Below are 26,936 nucleotides of genomic sequence, written 5' to 3'. Positions count from 1 at the left end.
TCATCAATTAGATGCAATTAATTTCTTGATTACTCCTCTAAGTAGTATTGTATAATTGTATGTTGTTTTTGATCCAAACCAAATTCATTAAAAAAAAGCCTCTAGTTGGTAATAAAATCTTGTATAAAAATAAGGGAACGTAATGCAGAAACAAAAACAACGATAAAATGATACGTGTAAAAGGTGGTAATGGACTTGTGATATGTACATAATATATACAAGGGACCAATATATAAGAAGGACAACGTTAATTTTTAATTTTTTAAGTAAAAACTGGAAGGATAACATTGCAGTTACAGTAAACCAAAAAAACAGCTAAACAGAATAAATGAATAAAATGGCATAATCATTTGCTTAATATTATGAGAGGAATCAATCAATCTTGTGTAGAGCACATTTGCATAAACGTAATGTGCTGGTAGCATAGGGTACGAATAAAGTAAAAAAACAACAGCAAAAAAACAACACCACAGACATCCCCACCGTATCAAAAACTCTGACTACAATAGTAAAAGAGAAAGCAACCCGCTATCTTTAGTGGTGTTAGTCATTAAATACTAATTTGCTCCTCCTTGTTCAGTATGGAAGCATAGCATTTAGTTTAGATTTCTAGTCTCCTATGTACAATTGTACATAGGAGACTAGAAATCTAAACTAGATGGAACGGCCATTATTAAAAGCACAAAAATTATATTTCTATCTGCATAATAATACATGGACCGTGAGGTTGATCCCAGAATGATATTAGGTCAACCCCAAGAATAGCGGCCTCCAGTGTGCATGGGTGATGGATCCAATTTAATATGTATTCCTATTGTGTTCTCTCTCCTAGCTGTGACGTACTACTGTATATAGCTGCATTTGTCTTCCTCCCGCTACACTCTTGTGACCTCCCCCACCCAGCTTTTTTGTTGTTGTTTTTGCAGAAATGACGACCGTGTTACCTCGCAGTCTCTCTTTTATTCCTGATGCAAAGATACAATTGTGTACATTATGTCATTTTTTTGCTATTGTGGAGGACGAGAGACAGATTTACATGTACAGTATTTGGAGACTATAGATAACTACATCCCCTATTGACCAGTGATGGACAACCTGTTGCACTTCAGTAGCAGCATGTGACTTCAAAAGGGTCACACGTGACCATTAATCACATCACTCATCCAAAAATGCTCTGCGTTCCAACCCCCCACTTGTGCTCCAGAATGACCCCACATTTGCCACACAATTCTGATTAAGCCCACACGGGTCCCTCCGATGTTGCCACAGAATTCTTACAACTCCCAACCCCCCTAACCTTTCCCATCACGTCACCACTACTGACCCCTCCCTGATGCAATTACTTACTGGACTACAAGCGATCATCCGCTACTAATCTAATAACCCCCTAATGAGTTGCTAATTACATTCATTTAGATTAGTGTTAGGAATACTGCAATCGTGATATTATTATCTGTAAGTGAAGTTCTGTAATTTCCCACGGAGGAAGGCGAGAGACCATGGGCCAAAGAGTTTCAGAAAGTGAGAGATTTGGTAAGGTTTTTCATTTTTTTTTAAAGTGGCAACCATTTACACTGCAAAACCAGGTTGATCTTGCTGTGTAAATGATTGCTACTTTAAAAAAAACCTGCAAAACCTTACCAAATCTCTCACTTTTTGAAACTCTCACTCTATTACATTTGGCTCTAAATGTGCAGGCTGTACTCCCTGTTGTGGTTCATCAAATCGACAGTGTCTAGGTCGACAATGTTTAGGTCGACCACTATAGGTCGACAGTCACTAGGTCGACATGGATGGAAGGTCGACAGGGTTTCTAGGTCAACATGTGCTAGGTCGACAGGTCTAAAGGTCGACATGAGGATTTTTTTTATTTTTTTTGGGTGTCGTTTTCTTCGTAGAGTGACCGGGATCCAAAATTAGTGCACCGCGTCCCCTCGCTTCGCTCGCCATGCTTCGGGCATGGTGCCTTCGCTCCGCTACCGATTCGCTCGGCACACTTTACCGTTCCAATCGTAGTCCACGTGGTTCGTTAAGTATGAAAAAATTCAAAAAAAGAAAAAAAATGTGAAAAACTCATGTCGACCTTTAGACCTGTCGACCTAGCACATGTCGACCTAGAAACCCTGTCGACCTTCCATCCATGTCGACCTAGTGACTGTCGACCTATAGTGGTCGACCTAAACATTGTCGACCTAGACACTGTCGATCTTCAGACCGGATCCCGTACTCCCTATTCCTCTGATTGCCTTTTTTTAAAGTCTTGTTCCAAAGTTGCTCCAAATATTACTAAAGATCTTCATTTGGAAGAAAAAAAGAATGACCTGTGCTTGTGTATACAGAACTTCTGACTTTATAAGTGAAAGCTGTTTGTGTTCACAACTAGTTTTATTGGTGAGATCGTACTCACCTTCCACGTGTAGCCTGCAGCAGTAACTGGAGCAACAGTGATGAACGTAAGGCGGTAAACACTTTGGCCGTTGTAGATTGCAGGATTGAGATGTCGCAATCCATTGTTACCAGAGTAGATGAGGACTCTTAGCTAATATATCCAATACTGTGAAGTACAGGTGAAAGTTGTAGTAATATACAGGGAAATTCAGTTTGGCCCGAAGAGACATCAGGAGTAAAAAAAAACCAATGTTTCTTCGGGTGCTGCGGTCGGGCTATTTAATTAGCTCGGCCGGTAAGTCCTTTTACACCCGTAAACACACAGGTTCAGTGAAACCTGTGTGTTTTCGGGTGAAATAGCCCCGTTTTCGGATGAAAACGGGGCTGTTATCGGGCGTTTTGCTTCGCCTGCTGGAGGCAGGTGAAGCAAAACCTCCGATAAGCCGCGGCACGCGGCGGCTTATCGGGGCCAATTAAATAGCCCCCGGCGGCGATACTTATCACCCGCCAGCTGCGGGCCAAATTGAATATCTCTAAAAGTCTATTTAAAGGTTTTTTGAAGCCTGGTTGTCAGGGGACGTAGTGCAACAGAAGCCCGGCAGATGGGGAACGGGAGCGAACCAAGTAGGAAGGTTCATTCGGTAATAAGCCATTTGGTAATCCCCCTGCTGGTAACAGGCGTGAATGACCATTTCCGATAGCAGACAGAGCACTGCAGTAACAGAAACACTTCAGATATGAACCATGTGCTGATAATTTCATATGTATAATAAGGTCACACTGACACAGACAGAGGATATATATCAGTAAGTAAAAGGCTGGCTTGATCCTGCTGTTGCTGCAGTGATTCTCCTCCTACAGTCAATCTAGAACCCTATCAAGTATATTCCCGTCAGTCATCTTTCTAATATGTAATGTTAATGGACATACGTATTCTTGATTTATAAGTTCACACGCAGACGCGCCTCTCTAACTGCAGAAACACATGGAAACAGATTGCGATAGAAAGCAATCACCGGGAAGCTGTTACCATACCGCCGGTCTGGATCCCGACGATCACAATACTGATGCCGGAATCCTGACGAGCAGTGAAATTCCGACGCCGGGCTATTCTCCCTCTGTGGGGTGTCTACGACACCTATAGAGGGAGAATATAACCTTTGGCGAGCGCAGCGATCCCGCAAGGGGCTTTCTAGCGCTCGCCCCACTGCATGCATACTGGTGGCCGGGATGCCGCTGTCTGTATACTGTCAGCCAGCATCCTGGCCGCCGGTATATCATACTAAATCCCAATCAACACCAAACCACCGAGCTGGAGATGATTTTAACAGTACCATTGCTTATTCTGCTCTTAGGAGCCAGAAAAACATTATGCCAAATCCAGCCGAGGTATATTCAGGTGACCTATATACAGGGTGGTCATGATTAAACTTCCTCCATTGAGAGCGTCTGTAGCTTGAGCCTATAACCAGAGTGTCAACAGATCTGGTAGAGAGATTAATATGGACATTTGTAGAAGGATTCCACTAAAAAGAAGTCTCCGATCAGGGGACGATGGTGCTGTACAATGTGAAAATGGGCAGACAAAGGAATAACAAGACCAAACTGTAATGAACACTTAGGGGGTATTCAATTAGTGCTGGGGTTGTTTACCATATTTAAGTCGAATTTCCATTCGACCTGTTCAATGCCCGTGCTGTTTTTTCGACTGGTCGAAAAATCCTGCATTGGTGAAAACCACGTGTATCAGCGAATTCGCCGCTGATGCATGTGTTTTGGCAACTTCACAGGCATTTTTACCCGTTTTTGGCGCAATTCCCATGCCGATTCGACAAAATAAAACTGAAACGGCATCGGTGAAATTGAATTAAAAGGTAAAAAATGCCCGCAATTGAATACCCTGTGTCGAATTAAGAAGAAAAAAACTGCACTTAATTGAATACCCCCTTAGCCTTATTGTGTAACACTAATAACACAGCATATTGTGTAACACTAATAACACAGCACTAGAACCTATGTCTACTGTATTCACATTGTACAGCGCCATATACTCCCTATTGGAGTTTTTTTTCACTTTTCTTTTTTTTAACGCATAAATCCTGCTTCCCATGTCCTAATTACTCCCCCTGCCAAAATGGGTGACATTCTGTATGTTGGAGATAGATAGATATCTATCTATCTATTAGGTGATTCATCGCGCCCTACGGGCGCTCTTCACACCATCGCAAGGGGCTACGCCCCTTAACCCCTGCATGCCTTTCTGACGTTCAATATTTGTATTATATGGAGTATTACCAGCATTTCTAGTTTTGTTATTGGTTAAATATTGCGCGACAAAAGGGCATCCGATGGTGAAGGGGCCCCTTGCGACGGCGTGAACAGCGGCTGCAGGGCATGATGTACAGAATATAGGTGTAAGTTCAGCATGGGGGGGGGGGCTTGAAAAGGGGGTGGGTGCAGTGAGGTGGAGGTGCCTCTCCGTGACGCTGATCACCCCTGATTCAGAGACTCACTGGTAGCAGCTGCGGATGGTGTCCAAGGTGCTGCGTGTGGTGAAGAGGTGGCCTGTGGATGGTGGAGGGGGTCCAGAGAGACTGCAGGTGGGGCGGATGGGGAGGGGGTCTGTAGATGTTGCTGGTGGGTGAGGGGCGGGTGTGGGGGGGCCACGGATGAAGGAGGGGGTCTGGAGGTGCTGTACATGGGGGAGGGGTGGGTACTGCGGATGGGGGAGGGGGGAGGGAGGTGTGGGGCCGTAGATGAGTTCCGGAGGCGCTGCGGGTGGGGCAGGGGTGTGGGGGAGGGGGAGGTGCTGTTGTGGATAGGGGAGGTGTTCCGATGGCGCTGTGGGTGGGGAAGGTTCGGGTGTTGGGGTGCCGCGAGTGTAATAAGGGGTCAGGAGGTTCTGTGGGTGGGGGAGGGGCGGGGTTGATGCGGATAGGGGAGTGCCAGGTGTGGGGGTGTCGCTGATGGTGGATGGGGACCATAGCCGCTGCGGGGGGTGGGTGCGGTGGTGCGGTGGGTGGAGTACGGGGTCTGGAGGCGCCACAGGTGGGGGAGGGGCGGGTATGCGGTTCCGTGGATGGGGGTGTGGGTACGGGAGAGCTGCAGGTGGGGGAGGGGCGGGTGTGTGATGGGACTGTTTTGGCCAGCAATACATTTAGCCACGTGGAAGTGAGCTCCATAGGCTGGCCTGTGTATACTGCACCTTTACATTTTTGTATTTTTTGGGTGCGTTTGGGAGAGGACCGGGTGCAGGGTGTGGTTGGTTGAGGGGTTCCATAGGTGTTGCGGTTGGGGGAGGGGTAGTTGCGGGGTGCCGCGGAAGGGGTCTGTAAATGCAGTGGGTGGGGGATGAGTGGCTGCGGATGGAGATGGGGTTCTGGAAGTGCTGTTGGGGAGGGGCGGGTGGGGGAGGGGTGGGAACTGCGGATGGGGGAGGGGTTGGGCAGGTGTTGCAGCTGGGGGAGGGGGGCTGTGGATGAGTTCTGGAGATGCTGTGGGTCAGGGAGGGGCGGGGGTGTCACGGCTGGGTGAGGTGGAGGTGCTGTGGTGGATGGAGGAGGGGTTCCGGTGGCGCTGCGGGTGGGGAAGGTGCGGATGGCGCGAGTGGAATAGGGGTTTGGGAGGTGTCGTGGGTGAGGGAGGGGTGGGGTTGATGCGGGTGGGGAAGTGGCAGGTGGGGGGGTGTCTGCGATGAGGTCCATAGGCGGTGAGTGAGGTGGAGGGGTGGGTGGGGTAGGGGGTCTGGAGGTGCCACGGCTGGGGGAGGGGTGGGTCGGGGGGTGCCGTGGATGGGGGAGGGGGTCTGGGGGAGTTGCAGGAGGGGGAGGGGTGGGTGTGTGAGGGGACTGTTTTGGCCAGCAATACATTTAGCCACGTGGAAGTGAGCTCCATAGGCTGGCCTGTCTATGCAGCACCTTTACATTGTTTAATTTTTTTTGGGTGCGTTTGGGGGAGGTGCGTGTGCAGGGGGGGGGGGGTTGAGTGAGGGGTTCCAGAGGTGTTGCGGGTGGGGGAGGGGTAGTTGCGGGGTGCTGCTGAAGGGGTCTGTAGATGCAGTGGGTGGGGGAGGAATGAGTGGCTGCGGGTGGGGCGTGGATGGAGGTGGGGGTCTGGAGGTGCTGTGGGTGAGGGAGGGGGGTGGGTACTGTGGAGGCGGAAGGGGTTGGAGAGGTGGAGGGGCGGGGGAGTGGGGGCTGTGGATGAGTTCCAGAGGCGCTGCGGGTGGGGGAGAGGCGGGGTGTGGTGGATGGGGAAGGGGTTTGGATGGGGCTGCGGGTGGGGTAGGTGCGGGTGCTGGGGTGCAGTGAGTGGAATAGGGGGTGGGGTGGGGTTCACGCGGGTGGGGGAGTGGCAGGTGTGTGGGTGTTGCCGATAGGGGATGGGGTCCATAGGCGCTGCGGGTGGTGGAGGGGTGGGTGCGGTGGTGGGGCCGGGACTGTTTTGGCCAGCAATACATTGAGCCACGTGGGAGTGAGCTGCACCTGTACATTTAATTTTTGGTTTGATTGTGGATTTGTCATTGTGTGGTAAGTGCAGTTATAGGACGTGGGAGCCTGTTACATGTGGCTGGGTGCAGGGTACATGGGGTCTGTGCTGCAGCCCCCTCCTCTCTGTCCCTCTCCCCCCTGACGTGCTGCGCAGGCGCAGTGGCGGCAGACGGGTGTGTGGGGCGGATGGAGACAAATAGGATGACAGAGACCCCAGCATCGGGCGCACGGACACCCCGCCTCCTCCCCCTCACTTACCGGCACTGACAGTTGTGCGCCCCACTGGTTCCCTGAGCAGAGCCGCACGCCTGGGGGAGGGGCAGGTGGCGGGGCGCAGCAGCAGATCTGGTGTGTAAAGCGCTCTGGCGGCTCCTGCTGCTCTCATGCCGGCATCCACATGAGGGAAGGGTCCTGGCGGCCGAGAGTGACACCCACCAGCCCAGTACCCGCCGTGTGCAGGAGCCAGAAGGAGCGTGCCGGGGAATCGCAGGCAGGACGTCCTCCTCCTCCTCATCGATCTGTGACTCCGCCCAGATCTGTGACTCCGCCCAGCGTTACGGCCAGGCACAGATATGGGCTATTATATTGGAGATAGATAGATAGATATATAGATATAGATATATATATATAGATATATATAGATATATATATATATATATATATATATATATATATATAATTGCTGCAGCGTGGTACACTGGTATTCCGCAGGGAATAACATCGGGGTGTAGAGTTGGATCTTGATCCGAGGCACCAACAGGCTAAAGTTTTGACTGTTCCCAGGATGCACTGCACCGCCTCCTCTGTATCCCCGCCTCCAGGCACTGGAGCTCAGTTTGCAAGTTGACAGCTAACAGGGTGGGGTGCGCTAGGCAGCTCTGAAAATAGATTTTCTGACCAGAAAGAAGACTTCAAGCGCCGCAGCATAGGCACTTGGTGCTATATGTTATACTGACATGTCGTGCTGCGGCTCCCTCACCTCCCCCAGTGGCGCTGTATACTCCTGCGCCCTGGTTGCCAGGTACTTACAGCGGAGGCTCTCCGGTCTCAACAGGCACACATACTGCCGCTGCTCTCCTGGATCGCGTGGCTGCACAATAGGGAGGAGGTAAGGATGGACCGCGCCGCTGGCGTGGACACTGTGGCCGTGCAGGGACCCCACTGTAACCACCAGGGCAAGGAGCACAGGTCGGATTTACTAAAATCCATTTAGTACAGGCTCCATAGTACCCAATGGTGAAGTCCAGCAGAGGGGATAAGGCTCTGACCTGTAGCCCTTCCCCCAGACCCAGGCGCCATCTACAGCAGATGTTCCACCCTGGAGCTGCATCTCTCTCTCTCCCTCACTCCCTGTCATCTGTCAGCATTTGGGCGCCATTACACAGAGCTGTGCTGATTCTGGGACTGCTGGGCTCTGTCTCCTCTGTAAAGCCACCTGTCTCATCAGCTCTGTGCTTTTACAGGACACTTAACTATTCTACATGTCGTTTAGACGGGATCCGGTCTGAAGATCGACAGTGTCTAGGTCGACAATGTTTAGGTCGACCACTATAGGTCGACAGTCACTAGGTCGACATGGATGGAAGGTCGACAGGGTTTCTAGGTCGACATGTGCTAGGTCGACAGGTCTTAAAGGTCGACATGAGTTTTTCAATTTTTTTTCCTTTTTTTGAATTTTTCCATACTTAACGATCCACGTGGACTACGATTGGAACGGTAAAGTGTGCCGAGCGAAGCGGTAGCGGAGCGAAGGCACCATGCCAGAAGCATGGCGAGCGAAGCGGTGCACTAATTTGGGATCCCGGTCACTCTACGAAGAAAACGACACACACAAAAAAAAATACTCATGTCGACCTTTAGACCTGTCGACCTAGCACATGTCGACCTAGAAACCCTGTCGACCTTCCATCCATGTCGACCTAGTGACTGTCGACCTATAGTGGTCGACCTAGACACTGTCGATTTGATGAACCACACCCGTTTAGACAGTGATAGTTTATTTAGTACAAGTATCCTGTGATATACATCCTGTATTTACTGTGCATTGTTATATATATACATAGCTTTACTTAGTATTGCTAGTCCAGTGCAGTTTTATTGTTGTTCGTAATAATTTCTGCATTGTACATGTGACTGTGTGTTACAGCAGTTAAATCAGTCCTTGGTTAAACAAAAGCCTGACCCTCGCCCCCCTAGGACCAAAGGGTCATCTAAGCGGGCCATTTCTTCCTCACAATCCACGCATGTTTCGGATACTTCATCCGATGAAGATGGCGTGTACACTGACCCATCACACACTGATGCAGATGCTTCTGATGGGGATGTTTCTGACCTCTTGGAGGCTATCAAACTGATTCTTCAGATCGATGATGAAACTGAACCTCCAGATACGTCTAAGAAACCTGATAAGTTCAAACGTCAGAAGGTTACTAAATTAGTTTTGCCACATTCTGACCATTTAGTTGACATACATCAGGAATCCTGGGAGTCTCCAGGAAAGAAATTCTCCCTGTCTAAAAAGATGCTAGCTCATTATCCCCTCGCTGCAGAGTTAAGTAAAAATTGGAAAACACAGCCGCCGGTGGACTCATGTGGCACGTCTGGTGGTGTCTTCTACTCTGCCTGTCACTACCGTCACATCTCTGAAGGAACCGACGGATAAGCGTGTGGAGGGATGCTTGAAGTCTATTTACACTCTTGCGGGTGCTGTGCATAGACCTACTGTACTATAGTGGCTTCTTGGGCTGCAAAAGCTATTGAATCCTGGGTTCAAGAAGTTGAAGCGGAGCTACCTCCTAATTTTTCTGATAATGCCAGACAGTGTCTTTCATATATTACTACAGCCTCTCATTACATTCAGGAGGCGGCCTCTGATGCCGGTGTGCTGGCAGCCAAAGCATCTACTACGTCCATTCTGGCTCACCGGATTCTGTGGTTGCGGTCCTGGTCTGTGGATCTGGACTCTAAAAAGACCTTCGAGATGATCCCTTTTAAGGGAAACATCCTTTTTGGGGAAGATCTGAACAAGATTGTTGCTGACTTAGCGTCTGCTAAATCTGCATATCGGCCGAGTACTAATCCTTTGGCTCCGAAGTCCAAAAGTACCACCTTTCATTCCTTACGACCTCCGAGAAAAGCAAAGGGTTAGGCATACCTGAAACAGGCTTGCACTTCCAAAACCTCTAAGCCCAAACCTAAACGTTCCTGGGCTGCCCGTCAGCCTGCTTCCAAACCAGACAAGCCTGCTGCATGACGGCGCAGGCCTTCCCATGGGGGACCCCAGGGTGGGAGGCCGACTTCTGCGGTTCGCCCAGGTATGGTTACAGACCACTGCAGACGCCTGGGTGAGGGAAGTCGTCACTCACTGATACGCCATCTCTTTCAAGAAACGTCCCCCTTGCCAGTTTTGCTCGACAAATATCCCTTTGGATCCGTTGAAAGCAAAAACTCTACAATTGGTGGTACAATCCCTCCTGGGCACAGGAGTGATAGTGCCGTTGCCTCTGGCTCAAAGAAGCGGGGTACTATTCAACGCTGTTCCTAGTTCCGAAACTGAATGGATGCTCAAGGCCCATTCTCAACCTCAAGTCTTTGAACAAATTTGTGAAGGTATCCAAATTCTGTATGGAAACTCTTTGCTCTATTGTTCTGGCCTTGGAGCCCAAGGACTATATAGTATCCCTGGACATACAGGATGCTTACCTACATATGCCTATCGCATCAGCAATATCTGCGGTTTGCTATTGGCAACCTACATTTTCAATTCCAGGCCTTGCCTTTTGGACTGACCACGGCTTCGCTAATCTTCACCAAGGTCATGACGGCCCTTCTCCTCCGTCAGGATATCAGGATCCTGCCGCATCTGGACAACTTGTTGATCCTGGCGAACTCCCCAGAGGTTCCCCTCCGTCATCTGGAAATGACTGTCCGATTCCTGCAAGCCCACAGGTGGCTCATCAACTGGAAGAAATCCTCGCTGGTTCCTGCTCATGCAATGATGGAAGTGTCAAAGATTCTTCTATGGGCGGAACGCCATCTGCCAGCCATATCGGCAGTGTTCATTCCGGGGGTCCTCAACTGGGAAGCGGACTTCCTCAGTCATCAGGACGTACACGCCGGAGAGTGTAGCCTTCATCCGGAAGTCTTTCAACTCCTAGTGGACAAGTGGGGCCTACCAGATGTAGACCTGATGGCGTCTCGACACAATCACAGGGTTCTGGTCTTCGTAGCAAGGACAAGGGATCCTCAAGCAGCGTTCGTGGACGCCCTGGCTATTCCATGGAACTTTCGGCTGCCATACGTGTTCCCTCCAGTGTCACCCTTGCCCAGGGTGCTAGGGAATTTCAAGCAAGAAGGAGGAATACTACTTCTAGTTGCTCCAGCGTGGCCCAGACAGCATTGGTTCTCAGACCTGCCGGGTCTCTCGATAGAGCGTCCTCTTCTACTTCTGCAATGCCCAGACCTCCTCGTTCAGGGCCCTTGTGTCTACCAGGATCTGTCACAACTGGCTATGATTGCGTGGCTCTTGAAGCTTCAGTTCTGAATGCCAAGGGATTTTCTGAGGCGGTCATTCAAACTATGTTGAAAGCCCGTAAACCGGCTTCGGCTCGGATTTATTATAGGGTCTGGAATTCTTACTTCCCCTGGTGTGCGGCTAAGAATTATGATGCGTACAAGTTCAGTACTGCCAAACTTTTGGCTTTTCTGCAACAGGGCCTGGACTTAGGCCTTCGTCTGGCCTCCCTCAAGGTTCATATTTCTGCCTTGTCTGTTTGGTTTCAGAGAAAAATTGCGACTCTGCCTGAAGTTCATACTTTCACTCAGGGCGTTTTACGGATTCAACCTATCTATGTCCCTCCTGTGGCTCCTAGGGATTTGTCGGTTGTTCTGGATGCCCTACAAGAGTCTCCGTTTGAACCTCTTGAGTCTGTGGACTTTAAATGGCTTACACTCAAGGTCTTATTTTTGCTGGCTATTGGGTTTCAGACTTGGGTGACTTATCCTGTCCGTCACCCTGACCGTGCGGTTCTTAGAACTCGCCTTGGTTATCTGCCTAAGGTGGTGTCGTTTTTCCACCTTAACCAAGAGATTGTGGTTCCGGCCTTTATCTCTCCTGGTTTGTCCTCCAAAGAACGTCTTTGGATGTGGTACGGGCTCTCTGTATATATGTGAAGAGACACGACTCTTAGGAGAACTGGTTCTCTCTTTGTCGTTTTTGGTTTTCACAAACGTGGCTGTCCTGCGAATAGGCAGGCCTTGGCCAGATGGATTAGAATGGTGATTGCACAAGCTTATGTACAGGCTGGACTTCCAGCTTTCTTGGGCGGCCCGCTGTGACGCGTCCCTAGAACAATTGTGCAAGGCCATAACGTGGTCCTCAGTGAACACGTTCATTAGGTTCTATGCCTTTGATACCTCCGCCTCCCAGGATGCTTCTTTTGGACACCGGGTTCTTGTGCCCGCTACAGTGCGTCCCCTCCCATGAGGAACTGCTTTAGGACATCCTCGATGTTATTCCTGTGGAATACCAGTGTACCCCACTGCAGAAAAGGAGATTTATGGTAAGACTTACCATTGTTAAATCTTTCTGTGAGGTACACTGGATTCCACAGGGCGCCCACCCTGACCCACTTAGCTTCTTTGGGTTTGTATGGCATTAGCCGCTGGTACCTTCTCCTGTCGTGAGAATGTGGTTGTCTGTGGCTACTAACGGGTGTAGTATGTTATGCCGGCGGTCGGGCTCCCGGCGACCAGCGTACTGGTGCCGGAATCCCGACCGCCTGCATACAGACAGCTGGGTGAGCGCAAATGCGCCCCTTGCTTGCTGCGGCCACGGTGGCGCACTACGCGCGCCACGCTATTTATTCTCCCTCCAGGCGGGTCGTGAACCCCCAAGAGGGAAAAGAACTTTTGGTATGCCGGCGGTTGGGATTCCGGCGCCGGTATGCTGGTCGCCGGGAGCCCGAACGCCGGCAAAGTGAAGACCACCCGCTACTAACTACTGTCGTCTTTTACCTGCTACTGCATTGGACTGGTTAACAAAACTGAGCTCCAGTGCCTGGAGGAGGAGTTATAGAGGAGGTGGTGCAGTGCATCCTGGGAAGAGTCAGAGCTTTAGCCCAGAGGTTCCCAAACGTGATCCTCAAGGCACCCCAACGGTCCACATTTTAAATGTATCCATGCTTGGCCACAGGTGACTTAATTAGCACCTCAGCGAATTTGATTTTGACCATCTGTGCTGAGCCATAGCTATACCTAAAACCTGGACTGTTGGGGTGCCTTGAGGACCGCGTTTGGGAACCTCTGCTTTAGCCTGTTGGTGCCTCGGATCAAGATCCAACTGTACACCCTGATGTTATTCCTTGTGGAATCCAGTGTACCTCGCAGAAAGAGATTTAACAATGGTAAGTCTTACCATAAATCAATCTCTCTCTCTCTCTCTCTCTCTCTCTCTCTCTCTCTATATATATCTATATATATATCTATATATATATATATATATATATATATATATATATCTCCATTGTATTATGTTCCTCTGCTACAGTTACTGTATTAGTCCTCTCTAACGTCCTTTGTTTATAGCTTATCTTTCATTTGTTTGAAACCATTATGCTCTTAGAGCGGTCTATGCCCTGGATCCATACTGAAGTCATTAGTGAGAGATGGGACGTGGTCCTCATCAGGTCTGTCAGCCCAGTGCCCCACAACAGCCTGTGTGCGTGAGAGCTCCATAGCAGTCATCCTGTGACCTCATCCTCTTTAATAAGAACCGGACGGCCGGCATGTGGTTATAATACACTTACTGACTATTGGGCTTCGCTGGCTTATAACAATAAAAAGTCATGGATTCTTGAATGTTACTGTATAACGTAGATCCCATGGCTAGGATTAGGAGCCTGGACTTGTTTTACTTCTTTTAAATGTAGATCTCATTTAGTAAGACGATGACGCCAAGGCAGAGCACAGCGCTGCACCCGGACAGGGCCCTGAAGGTGACTGTGACTTTCAGTTCTAGCCAGAGCAGATATTATAGAAGCAGGGCAGGGATCTTACACGTGACTGCTTCTGACTGGATGTCAGGATACCCTTTTTAGACAGAAAGCCAAATTACCAGATGAAGAAGTTCTACCCGGTAATTTGCCAAATAACACGGGTTCTTTTTCTGTGTGAAAGGATCAACCCGGCTTGAAATTCCCGGACTTCGACCCAGGAATTTTACCAGAGTCGGAGACCCGGGAATTTCGACCCGAGTTGACCCTTTTACACAGACAAAATACCCGTGTTGTTCCGCAAATTACCGGTTAGAAATTCTTGACCCGGTAATTAGCTTGTGTGTGTGTGAAAGGGGGGTCTGGCAAAACTACCCGGCACTGAAATGCTGGGATTTAAAGAACTTTCTGTATGAAAAGGGTATTACAGACATATGTTTATTAATATTTACTGATATAGCGACAGCATATTCTGTTGCACTTTACAATTAGACATGAAACATTACATACACCTAGAATACCCCCCGCCACTACACACACACGCTGTGTGTTATGCATAATGACCTTAATTGTCATATTTTTGCGTCTTACCAAAAGTAAAAGCTACCACGTGGCTTGCATGACCAGTCACCAATACAACCGTGGATCTGGCCTTCAGATACCAACATTATTTGCAGAGATATTGGAAACCATTGTGTGTTGTTTCTAAACTTTTTTTTCTCTTACGTCCTAGAGGATGCTGGGGTCCACATTAGTACCATGGGGTATAGACGGGTCCACTAGGAACCACTGGCACTTTAAGAGTTTGAGAGTGTGGGCTGGCTCCTCCCTCTATGCCCCTCCTACCAGACTCAGTTTAGAAAATGTGCCCGGAGGAGCCGGTCACAGCTAGGGGAGCTCCATAGGAGTTTTTATTTATTTTTTGTGTTTTTTAGAGTTTAGGCACAGGGAGGCTGCTGGCAACAGCCTCCCTGCTTCGAGGGACTAAGGGGGAGGGGAGTAGTGTCCGCCCTGCGGGGTCTGGGCCACTATCTCCACTGACAGGACACTGAGCTCCTGAGGGGATCGGACGTTCACCGCCACAGGAGATCGCTCACCCCAGCAGCATGCCCCCACCCCCTTACAGAGCCAGAAGACTTCAGTGGCGAGTTAGTCACCGGCCCCCCTGGCAAGCGGGGAGCAGGTGTTAAGATGGTGGAAACAGGGTAGGGAGCGCAGTACTAACTGCGCTCCGGGGCTCAGCGGTACATGGTGCGGTGCTGTGAGGGGCACCCTGAACCAGCGCCTACACCCTACACTGTCCAACAAGCCTGTCGGGGTCCCAGGATCGCTGCCAGCACAATTCCTCAGGCCAGTATAAACTACAGGAGAGCGGGAAGCAGCTTTTACTCAGAGCGGACCCAGCAGCGTTCAGCGCCATCTTCCTGCCTGCAGAAGCGCCTACAGGGAGAGCTGTCCATCCAAGTCAACTCCAGCTATCTTGTACAGTACCAGGGGGTTGTAGAAGGGAGGGGGAGGCTGTGTAAAGTCTGTGTAGTCTATTAAGGTACACAGACAGCGCTGGTAGTGTCATTAGTACTACCTTAAAAAGCGCTGTGTGTGTGTGGGGGTGTTTACTATCTCACATAGCCATGTCTAGGGACTCTGTGTCATATGCTGCAGAAGATGTTTCCTCTCAAGAGAGATCCATTCCATGTACACAGGATTGTAATGCTTTGTCTCCGATCCCTATTGTTGAAGCTAATACTGAGACTGAAACTCAGGTGTTGAAGAAGCCTATGGCAGTTTGATCAGGCTCTGGCCCTATTCCTGCAAAATCCCCTAGCATGTTCCCACAGAAACGTGCACTTGCCCAAATTATGCAAGATGACACGGATACCGATTCTGATACTTCAGACGGTGATGGGGAAGTGCAGGGGAAGGAGGGGGGGGGGGGGGGCATTAGAGATGTGTTAAACATTAATGACACTACACCTGAGCAGGTTGAGGAGGCTTACTTCACTGATAACAAAAAAGCCAGCTAACCTTTCCTGCGTCTAAAGAATTAAGCGCTTTATTTTAAAAATCGTAGGGAAACCCAGAGAAAGAAATTCCAGATCCCATAAAGAGTTCTGGTTGCTTTTCCCTTCCCTGAGGAAGATAGGCATAAAAATGGGAAAACCCACCAATTGTTGACGCATCTGTCTCTAGACAGTCTAAAAAGGTGGTTTTACCTGTCCCTGGTTCTATCGGGTTGAAATAACCGGCTGGTCGTAAGATTGACACTACGCTCAAATCCATATACACTGCTTCAGGAGTGGCGTTAGGGCCCACTGTTGCCTGTGCATGGATTTCTAAAGCCATAGTAAAGTGGTGGCACATTACTAGTGGATTTGGATGCAATGGATATTAGTGACATTTGAATTGTTTTTACGTAACATACAGGATTCTGCGGGGTTCATGGTGGAATCCATGAAAGACCTGGGTACGCTGACTGCACGGATATCCTCCATGTCTGTATCAGCCCGCAGGGGACTCTGGCTACGCCAATGATCTGCAGACGCGGAATCCAGGAGAAGTGTGGAGAACCTACCTTACACAGGTCAGACTCTATTTGGGGAAGTGTTGGATGCGTGGATTTCCACGGCAACCGCGGATAAGTCACCTTTCCTTCCCTCTGCTACTCCTTCTGTGAAGAAACCGTTTTTTTCAGCTGTGCAGCAGTCCTTTCGGACCGCTAAGAATAAAAAAAATAAAAAAAGCCCAAGCCTTCTACCACTTTCTTTAGAGGTGGTCAGGCAAAATCCAAAAAGCCTGCACCCGCATGCTCCCAGGACCAGAGACCTGCTTCTGGTTCCTCAAAATCCTCAGCGTGACCGTGGACTTCATAGCCTGGAGGACCGGCTGGTGGGTGCGAGACTCAGATGTTTCAGCCTCGTCTGGGTGTCATCCGGCCTGGATCCCTGGGTACAGGATATTGTGTCTCAGGGGTACAGACTGGAGTTTCAAGAACTACCGCCTCACCGATTCTTCAAATCAGACTTGCCAGCTTTGTTGACAGTCAGGACTAGCCTACATGAAGCCATCCTAAAATTGGTAAAAAAATCACAGGTCATTGTCCTAGTTCCACCTCATATGCAAAGCAAGGGTTATTATTCAAACCTTTTCGTGGTACAGAAACCGGATGGTTCGGTCAGACCAATTTTGAACTTGAAATCGTTGAACCCTTACCTGAGGGTGTTCAAATTCAAAATGGAGTCTCTCAGAGCAGTGATTTCATATCTGAAAGAGGGAGAGTTTCTGGTATCCTTGGATGTCAGGGATGCGTACCTCCACATTCCGATTTAGCCGCCTCACCAGGCTTATCTCAGATTTGTACTGTTGGACAGTCACTATCAATTCCAGGCACTGCCATTCGGCCTCTCCACAGTACCGAGGGGGTTCACCAAGGTGATGGCAGAGATGATGGTTCAACTCCGCAAACAGGGGGTGCACATGATCCCATATCTGGACGATCTGCTGATAAAGGCATCGTCCAGGGAGAGGTTGTTGCAGTCCATTGTTCTCTTGACTCATCTGCTCAGGGAACACGGTTGGATCCTGAATTTTCCAAAATCACATTTGGAGCCGATTAGGAGGTTGTCTTTTCTGGGAATGATCCTCGACACAGAAGTGCGGAGGGTGTGTCTTCCGGGGTAAAAAGCGTTGGTGATACAAACAATGGTCCGGGATGTCCTGAACCCAGCCTCGGTTTCGGTTCAACAGTGCATTCGCCTTCTGGGGAAGATGGTGGCCTCTTACGAGGCTCTACAGTACGAAAGGTTTCATGCTCGGCCCTTCCAACTGGTCGGGTTCTCATCTACACATGCACCAGAGGGTACGTCTGTCGCCAGAAGCCAAGATTTCACTCCTCTGGTGGCTACAACTACCTCACCTTATGGAGGGCTGCAGGTTCGAGATTCAGGACTGGATCCTTTTAACCACGACTGCAAGTCTCCGAGACTGGGGCGCAGTCACTCAGGGGGAAACCTTCCAATGAAGGTGGTCATGCCTAGAATCCAGCCTACCAATAAACATTTGGGAACTAAGAGCCATCTACAACGGTCTTCTCCAAGCGGCTCATCTTCTGCGAGATCGAGCCATTCAAGTGCAGTCGGACAATGTAACGACAGTGGCTTACATAAACCTACAGGGCGGAACAAAGAGCAGAGCTGCAATGTCGGAGGTATCAAGAATCATCCTCTAGGCAGAAAAACACGCGTTGGCACTGTCAGCAATCTTCATTCCGGGAGTAGACAACTGGGAAGCGGACTTCCTCAGCAGGCACGATCTCCATCCAGGAGAGTGGGGACTCCATCCGGAGGTGTTCACGAAGGTGACAGATCTTTGGGGTGTACCTCAAATAGACATGATGGTCTGTCGTCTCAACAAGTAGCTTTGGCGGTATTGTTCCAGGTCGAGGGACCCACAAGCCGTGGCGGTGGACCCCCTAGTGACTCCGTGGGTGTTCCAGTCGATGTACGTGTTTCCTCCACTTCCACTCATTCCAAGAGTTCTAAAACTCATAAGGAGAACAAGAGTTCAGGCAATCCTCATTGCTCTGGACTGGCCAAGCAGGGCTTGGTACGCGGACCTTCTGGATCTACTGCTAGAAGAGCCGAGGCCTCTTCCTCTCCGGGAGGACCTGCTGTAGCAGGGGCCGTTCGCTTATCAAGACTTACCGCGGCTACGTTTGACGACATGGAGGTTGAACGCCAGATATTAGCTCGGAAGGGTATTCCGAACAAGGTTATTCCTATCCTGATACAGGCTAGGAAAGGAGTAACGTCTAAACATTACCATCGTATTTGGAAAAATATGTATCTTGGTGTGAGTCCTAGAAGTGTCCTACGGAGGAGTTTCAACTGGGACGGTTTCTCCTCTTCCTGCAAGCAGGTGTGGATATGGGCCTGAGGTTGGGATCCGTAAAGGTCCAGATTTCGGCCCTATCCATTTTCTTCCAGAAACAGTTGGCTTCCCTCCCTGAGGTTCAGACTTTTCTGAAAGGGGTTCTGCACATCCAGCCTCCCTTTGTGCTGCCTGCGGCGCCCTGGGATCTTAACGTGGTGTTACAGTTCCTCCAATCGGGTTGGTTCGAGCCTCTACCGGAGGTTGAGGTCAAATTTCTCACGTGGAAGGCTGTCACTTTGTTAGCCTTAGCTTCTGCTAGACGTGTGTCACAATTGGGGGCTTTGTCTTGTAAGAGCTCCTACTTGATCTTCCATGAAGATAGTACTGAGCTCCGGACACGTCAGCTGTTCCTTCCGAAGGTTGTGTCGGCATTTCATATCAACCAACCTATTGTGGTGCCAGTTGCTACTGACTCCTCAATTTCATCAAAGTCCTTGGATGTTGTAAGGGCTCTGAAAATCTATGTGAAGATGACTGCTCGTCACAGAAAATCGGATTCTCTGTTTGTCCTGTATGATCCCAAGAAACTTGGGTGTCCTGCTTCTAAGCAGACGATCTCTCGCTGGATTATGTTAACTATACAGCATGCGTATTCTACGGCAGGATTGCCGTGTCCTACGTCTGTTAAGACCCGCTCTACTCGTAAGGTGGGTTCTTCCTGGGCGGCTGCCCGGGGTGTCTCGGCTTTACAGCTTTGCAGAGCGGCTACTTGGTCTGGGTCGAACACGTTTGCAAGGTTCTCCAAGTTCGATACTTTGGCCGCTGAGGACCTGAAGTTTGGTCAATCAGTTCTGCAGGAGCCTCCGTGCTCTCCCTCCCGTTCTGGGAGCTTTGGTACATCCCCATGGTACTAATGTGGACCCCAGCATCCTCTAGGACGTAAGAGAAAATAGGATTTTAATTACCTACCGGTAAATCCTTTTTTCGTAGTCCATAGAGGATGCTGGGCGCCCGCCCAGCACTTCGTGATCCTGCAGTGGTTACTTAGTTCAGTACTGCTTAGTTCTTGGTTAAGTAATCTTGTTCAGCCGTTGCTGATGTTTTAAGCTAGTTAGCTTGGTTTGCCTTGTGTGTGAGCTGGTGTGAATCTCGCCACTATCTGTAAAATCCTTCTCTCGAAGTTGTCTGTCTCCTCGGGCGCAGTTTCTAGACTGAGTCTGGTAGGGGCATAGAGGGAGGAGCCAGCCCACACTCTCAAGCTCTTAAAGTGCCCATGGCTCCTATTGGACCAGTCTATACTCCATGGTACTAATGTGGACCCCAGCATCCTCTACGGACTACGAGAAAAGGATTTACCGGGTAGGTAATTAAAATCCTATTTTTTTTGCCTTTGTGAATTCACCCCTCAAACTAATAGGCCTAGAAACTGCAAACTCTTCACCAAAATACTCACTTACAAAACCATACTGCAAAATTGTGAGAGTTAGGGGGTCGGCTAGGTGTCAGATGAAGTGCAACACTAAAAAGTATACTGAGATCAAAGTTGTTTCCATGGTGATATATTGCTATCCCCAGCCATCCACATAGTTCCTCTCCCAACAACAAAGGTTGGTTAAGTAAAGGTCAGTGGTCCCACGTGGGACCTCCCTGTTCTGCTAGTTAAGTGGAGAGAATAATAAAATAATGTATCCATTGCATCCAGGGCAATGCTGGTGAATGGGTTCTATACTTTAAAGTCTCCTACATGTGGATATTCTTAAAGCCTGCATTACAAGACTTCACAAGAATAATAATAATGTTATTAATATAGCACTTTTTTCCTAATAGGACTCCAAGTGCTTTACAAGACCTCTTTCTCTTCACACAACACCTGTGTAAATGATAATTTTCTATTCGTAATATGGTAGTGGTTGGTGGTACTCATAGTAACGTATGGCTGCAATGTATTGAGGTGCACTGAGAATTTATTCACAAACCTCTATTCTGTTTACTCGTAAAGCCCACTAAGCACCTCAGAACTTTCATTGGTGGTCATTCCGAGTTGATCGCTAGCTGCATTCGTTCGCTGTGCAGCGATGAGGCAAAAAACGGCACTTCTGCGTATGCGGCGCAATGCGCACACGCATCGTACTATTGCAACGAACTATGTAGTTTCACACAAGGTCTAGCGAAGCTTCTCAGTCGCACTGCTGGCCGCAGAGTGATTGACATGAAGTGGGCGTTTCTGGGTGTCAACTGACCGTTTTCAGGGAGTGTTCGGAAAAACGCATGCGTGCCAGGAAAAACGCAGGCGTGGCTGGACGAACGCAGGGCGTGTTCGTGACGTCAAAACAGGAACTGAGTAGTCCGAAGTGACCGCAAGCGCTGAGTAGGTTTTGAGCTACTCTAAAACTGCACAAAATAAGTTTGCCGCCGCTCTGCGATCCTTTTGTTCGCATTTCTGCTAAGCTAAAATACACGGCTGCTAAAAACTGCTAGCGAGCGATCTACTCGGAATGACCACCATAGTCCATAAACTAAGGGTGGTATTCATGTGACCGCCGGTCAGCTGACCGACAGTCACATGACCTCCTCCACCAGCCCGACGGGTCACTATCCCGACGGTCGGCATGCCGACCAACAGGGACTATTTCCACTCGGGGTGTCCACGACACCCACAGAGTGGGAATAGAACCCGTGGCGACCGCAGGTCGCCACCGAGCCCGCAGCGTGGCGAGCGTAGCGAGCCCGCAAGGGGCTTGCTGCACTCGCTCCTCCCCGCCGGGATCCCGGCGGCGGTATGCTGCCGGGATCCCGGCGTCGGTAAGCTGACCGGTGGTTAGGAGACCGCCGGTCAGCAGTACTACACCCATAAACTAATGTATGCAATCCAGTACACCAAAACTCACCGAGAAGCTTCCGCCTTGTGTAAATGCTGACGTTTATCTACACTGGTCCCGAATATATAAACATTTGGTACTTGGTATGGTTCAAAGAGGCTTTGAAAGCACGTTTTGACAGCTCTGTTGGAAGTAAGTGCAAAGTGCAAGGCTTTGTCTTCAATTGTAACAGGTTTTACCTTTCAACACCCATGTAAATAGTAATGCCTATAAGATCCAGACGCACACAAAAACAAGGGGATGGTGGCAGACACAGATGGGTTAATTTCCTTTCTTGCAGCTAATAATATATGCAGTTACAGCCAGTGATAATTAACCTAGGGAATACATCTGCTTGACATTTATGGCAACAGGATTATTTTTTGGGGAGGTTTGCTAGTGAGGTTAAATGCTGGGAGTTATGCGTTTTCCTTTTTCTGGATCCACACATGAATGGAAAGAAGACTTCTACTGTTGTCTGCTGATCATCACTGTAGATGCTCTAGTGTACAGTATCCATATTTGTGTTTATTAATATTACTTGTGTTCAGGACATAAATATAATGGTAATTTCCAACAAACCAATGAACCGGTTTATTGTACCCTCTGCCGCAATCTTTCAAAATTCTGCTCTTGCTTTGTTCTACTGTTGATATATTATATTATGTTATTCAGAAAACTAGTCCCTGTTATATGACTCTACGTGTCTTTTTTCACTTAGGTAAAGTCTCTGGCTGAGTCCATAGATGATGCTCTAAGCTGCCGATCAATACACTGCACAGATCCACGAGATGAAAAGGGAAGTTTGGAAAAAGGAGAAAGCAAAGAGCAACATGGAGACAGTACTGCCACTTCCTTCAGTGATGTTACACTTTATATGGACGAGGGAGTACCCGTGTCTCCCCTTTCCCTTGACCGACCTCCAAGCTCTGATCAGGACACTCCACAAGGAACTAGCACCCGGCAGGAGTACTGGGCAACCTCTTCCTCGCGGGAGGACAGTCGGGAGAATGGCAGTAGGCGGAGCACACCTTGCATGGAGTGCCGAGACTTTCGTATGAGAGGGGCTCATCTTCCATTGCTCACTATTGAGCCCCCCAGTGACAGTTCCGTGGACCTGAGTGATAGGTCGGACAGAGGGTCTCTAAATAGGCAGGTTGTTTATGAACAAGAGAACTGCAGCCCACATGGAACTCTTAAACAAGCACCTCACAAAGCACCTGCTCGGTCCCCACATCCACATCGACACTACCATCCAGAACCTCCACCTCCTGACTCTGGAGGGGGGAATAATGGTGCACCGGTGGGAGTTGTGGTTGGAGGTGGCATGGGAGGGGTGCGGCATCTCCATCATGGTAAACAGGAACTTGGGGAGAACTCTGATGGTGATAATGAAAGTCTGAACAGCACCACTAACTCCAATGAAACTATCAACTGCAGCTCGGGCTCCTCTTCCCGTGATAGTCTCCGGGAGCCACCCAACACGCTGTGCAAACAGACGTACCAGAGGGAAACTAGGCACAGCTGGGACTCTCCTGCTTTCAACAATGATGTGGTGCAGAGGAGACAGTACCGCATCGGTCTGAACCTCTTTAACAAGTAGGTGCTCTCGTAATAGAGAGAGGATTCTCAGTGCTTGTATGAAAGGTGTTTGTGCTGTACGGCAGGCCAGAGATGTTATGACTTATTGTGATTGTGCCAGGATGGGAGACTGTTCCTGTATGTAATCAGGAGGCATGAGATGTACATTGTTGGGATGTTTAACTTAGACCATTCATGTGTCCATTACATGGCATAGAGGATGCCACCATAACAGCGTCATTACCTTTTTCTCTGCCCGGCAGATCCTCTTATGAAGACAGGCCCCCTACAAACACTGATTCAGTCTTACAAGTTGTTGGCAGCCTGCAGAGTTGGTGCATTTGGGGATTAGCTGCACATGCTGCGGCCTAGTCTGCAGATGTGGCTTCACTTGCAGACCTCATTTTGGGTCCCACAGAGCAGATGAAACAGGGTCCTCCGCCAAACGGCTGCTATAGACGTTCTGTCCATTTCAAAATCATATATAAATAAAATGTTAAAAAAATAGACAAGTCTAATTATCCTTGACCATATTATTTCTCAGCGTTGGGCTCATATCGGAGTTAATATGTCTGTGAGTGTGATGTTCATCTGCAGTATCCTGGTAATAGAGATTGAATTTCTAAAGGGGGGGGTACTGATGGGGGAGATGTGTGCTGAGCGATCTTAACACAGACCGTTCACACATCTCTCCCCTCGCGCAGCACAGCGTGATGTGCTGAGCGAGGGGACGGACAGACCGGGGGCCGCTCACTTCACACAGCGCTGATGTGAGCGACCAGCTAGATTGAGCCTGCATGCAGGCTCAATCTAGCATCGGCGATAGCAATGCGCAGGGCCGCGCAACGCTATCGCTGGGGGCATACACACTGCAGATCCGTGCTTAAAATCTAAGCTATCTAGTCAGATTGCATAGATTTTAAACACTGATCTCTCCGTGTGTACCCCCCTTAAGTTAATCTTCTAATAGTGATACTAGAACTTTGATGGTTACTACTAGGGATATCATGCTGGTTGGTTCACTGCAAACTGCCATAGAACCCAATGAGGTGTTTAATCGCAAAGCCTGATTCAGTGTTATAGGTTACACCAATTGTCCTATATATTTTGTGTTTCCGCCTCCATTAGGTCAGGTGATCTGCAGTATTATACAGTATCGGTATATCCAAACTGCAGTATTATGCTGTGCAGGTAAATAGATCTGTGGGGTGCTGGCCCCACAAGTGCAGGCTGTTAGCCACGGTCCCCGTCCGAGTGTTTAACGCTACCATAAATAACCAAAGAATAATCAGATTGGATTTAATGAGCCGTCCTGGAATACACATTGGTGATGGCCTTTATCCAGGCATGATATTATCTGCCAACCCTCAAGTAGAGTATTAGCAAGAGTATTCTGACAGGTGTTTGTTTTGTTCTGCGTAAGGGAGACAATGGCAGTGTCGTAAATGGAAAGTCTTCAGGCTGATTTGGTAAATCTGCAAATGTTTGAACAGAAGTGTATGTCACCAGACTTCGTAAATGTACAGAGTGCGGCCATTGCCTGGAAAGGTGCCTTACACACTCACCTGCATGTACTACTCGGCACAGGACTGGAACAACATACATCACAATGTAGTTTAGTATGACTGACCCCTAAACCTAGAAATGTCAGCCCTCATACCTGGACAGAACTGGAGGTGTAACCTGCCTTGTTCTGCCATTGTCTGTTAATTGGATAGTTGAAAGGAAGTTTGCTGAGCATTCAACCTGATAACACGGCAGTGTGCATGGTCCCAACATGGCTTCTAGGCCTGATAATCGTTCAGTCGAAACTGACAGGTTATCAGACATGTTGATAAATGCAGGCAACAGGTGGCAGCTATCTGCCTTTGTGTGTGGTCATCCAGCCCCAGTAATAGGCCTTGGTTATGGGTGACCGGATCCAATATGTGGTCATCCTGGACAATGTACTTGTCACTCGGCCTGTGTGGGGGCCCTTCCGTAAGCCATACAGTCAATCTCCATAAAAACATGTGGTCCCACATGATGGACCTTACTAGTCAATCTATTGTACCCCTTTTTAACACCCAAGCCCCCCCCCCTCCTCCTCCGCCAGGTTGGTAAGTTGAACACGATTTGAAACACTCGTTTACATCGCAGTCTGGATCCGGGTTAGTGCCGGATCTTCCCTCTGCCAGCGCTAGGAGATGCTCTTAGGGTCCAGGTCGGATAGCTCGGACCATGCATTTATACCGCACTGTTACCCATGTCCTTCCCGGGTCCAACCCTGGTAATACGACCCGGGCTGTTTTTCTTAGACCCTTTTCCCACCAAACTTTATTCATTAGGTCGACCATTAGTAGACCTGGTCATTAGGTCGACATGAGTTTTTAAAAAAAAAAAATTGTGTAGTTTTCTTCAGAAAGTGACGGGGAACCCAAATTAGTGCACAGTGTCCCCTCGCATGGCTCGCGTTTGGGAAAGGTGCCTCGCTCCGCTACCACTGCGCTTGGCACAGGTTACTATTCCCAATCGTAGTCCACGTGGATCGTAAAGTATGAAAAAGTAAAAAAAACAATGAAGAAAAAAATTTGAAAACCGCATGTCGACTTTTTTCCATGTCGACCTAATGTAGTACATGTCGACCCAATAACCATGTTGACCAATAGTGGTCGACCTAATGACTGTCGACCTAATGACCGTATCCCCTTGGTCCCGGGTTATAAGTTTAGTTAGTTATTTTAATGTCTGTCATAGGATGTACCACTGCTTCCATATTGTGAGGGAACATTGGGGGGTAATTCCAAGTTGATCGCAGCAGGATATTTTTTTAGCAGTTGGGCAAAACCATTTGTACTGCAGGGGGGGCAGATATAACATTTGCAGAGAGAGTTAAATTTGGGTGGGTTATTTTGTTTCTGTGTGGGGTAAATACTGGCTGCTTTATTTTTACACTGCAATTTAGATTGCAGATTGAACTCAGCACACCCAAATCTATCTCTCTCTGCACATGTTATGTCTGCCCCCCCTGCAGTGCACATGGTTTTGCCCAACTGCTAAAAAATTTCCTGCTGCGATCAACTTGGAATTACCCCCCATTACACATGAAGCAACAAATCTGCTGCCATGTTGTGAGGGCAACTTACACACAAGGCAACAAATCATAAGCTAGCTTTCTTTTACTAAACTACATTAGAATAACATCAGTGAGTATATGACTGGCCACTGTGTAGTAATTGCAATGTTTTCCTGGGTGTGACAGATGCCATTGTAGTGGAAACATCACACCTGACATGTCTGCTGCCAGGGCCATACAGTATGTGGAAGGGGTGTAGTATGGTATGCCGGCGGCCGGGCTCCTGGCGACCAGCATACCCGCGCCGGGAGCCCGACCGCCGGCATACCGACAGCGTGGCGAGCGCAAATGAGTCCCTTGCGGACTCGCTGCGCTCGCCACGTGGGCGCGGTGGCGCGCCACGCTATTTATTCTCCCTCCTGGGGGGGGGGGCGTGGTCCCCCACGAGGGAGAATATCTGTTGGTATGCCGGCTGTCAGGATTCCGGCGCCGGTATGCTGTGCGCCGGGATCCCGACAGTCGGCAACCTGAAGACCACCCTGTGGAAGTGATGCCTCTGAAGTATAGCATCACATTGCCCACCACTGTACTTTGTGCTTAGTCTCCTTTAACACTGGAACATGTCTAGAATCGTATATATATTTCCAAATCCCATTATTACACAAATACCAAGTGCCAGCCCTTCTGGGGTTTTTTTTTAATG

The 26,936-nt window shown here is 49.0% G+C and overlaps 1 protein-coding gene across 7 annotated transcripts in view; it reads left to right on the top strand.

Annotated features, from left to right (window-relative positions):
- The window catches only part of IQSEC2 (IQ motif and Sec7 domain ArfGEF 2), a 322,858-nt gene that overhangs the window by 246,846 nt on the left and 49,076 nt on the right, over positions 1-26,936 (top strand). For all 7 annotated transcript variants that reach the window (XM_063936555.1, XM_063936556.1, XM_063936559.1 and 4 more), the window contains one exon: positions 22,319-23,196. In XM_063936555.1, the coding sequence (XP_063792625.1) occupies positions 22,319-23,196 (878 nt within the window). The remainder of the gene's footprint in view (positions 1-22,318; positions 23,197-26,936) is intronic.

Source organism: Pseudophryne corroboree, chromosome 8 (genome assembly GCF_028390025.1).
Source record: "Pseudophryne corroboree isolate aPseCor3 chromosome 8, aPseCor3.hap2, whole genome shotgun sequence".
Classification (NCBI taxonomy): Eukaryota; Metazoa; Chordata; class Amphibia; order Anura; family Myobatrachidae; genus Pseudophryne; species Pseudophryne corroboree.
The sequence above is the reverse complement of the archived record's forward strand: the minus strand, read 5'-3'. Positions and strand labels throughout refer to the sequence as shown.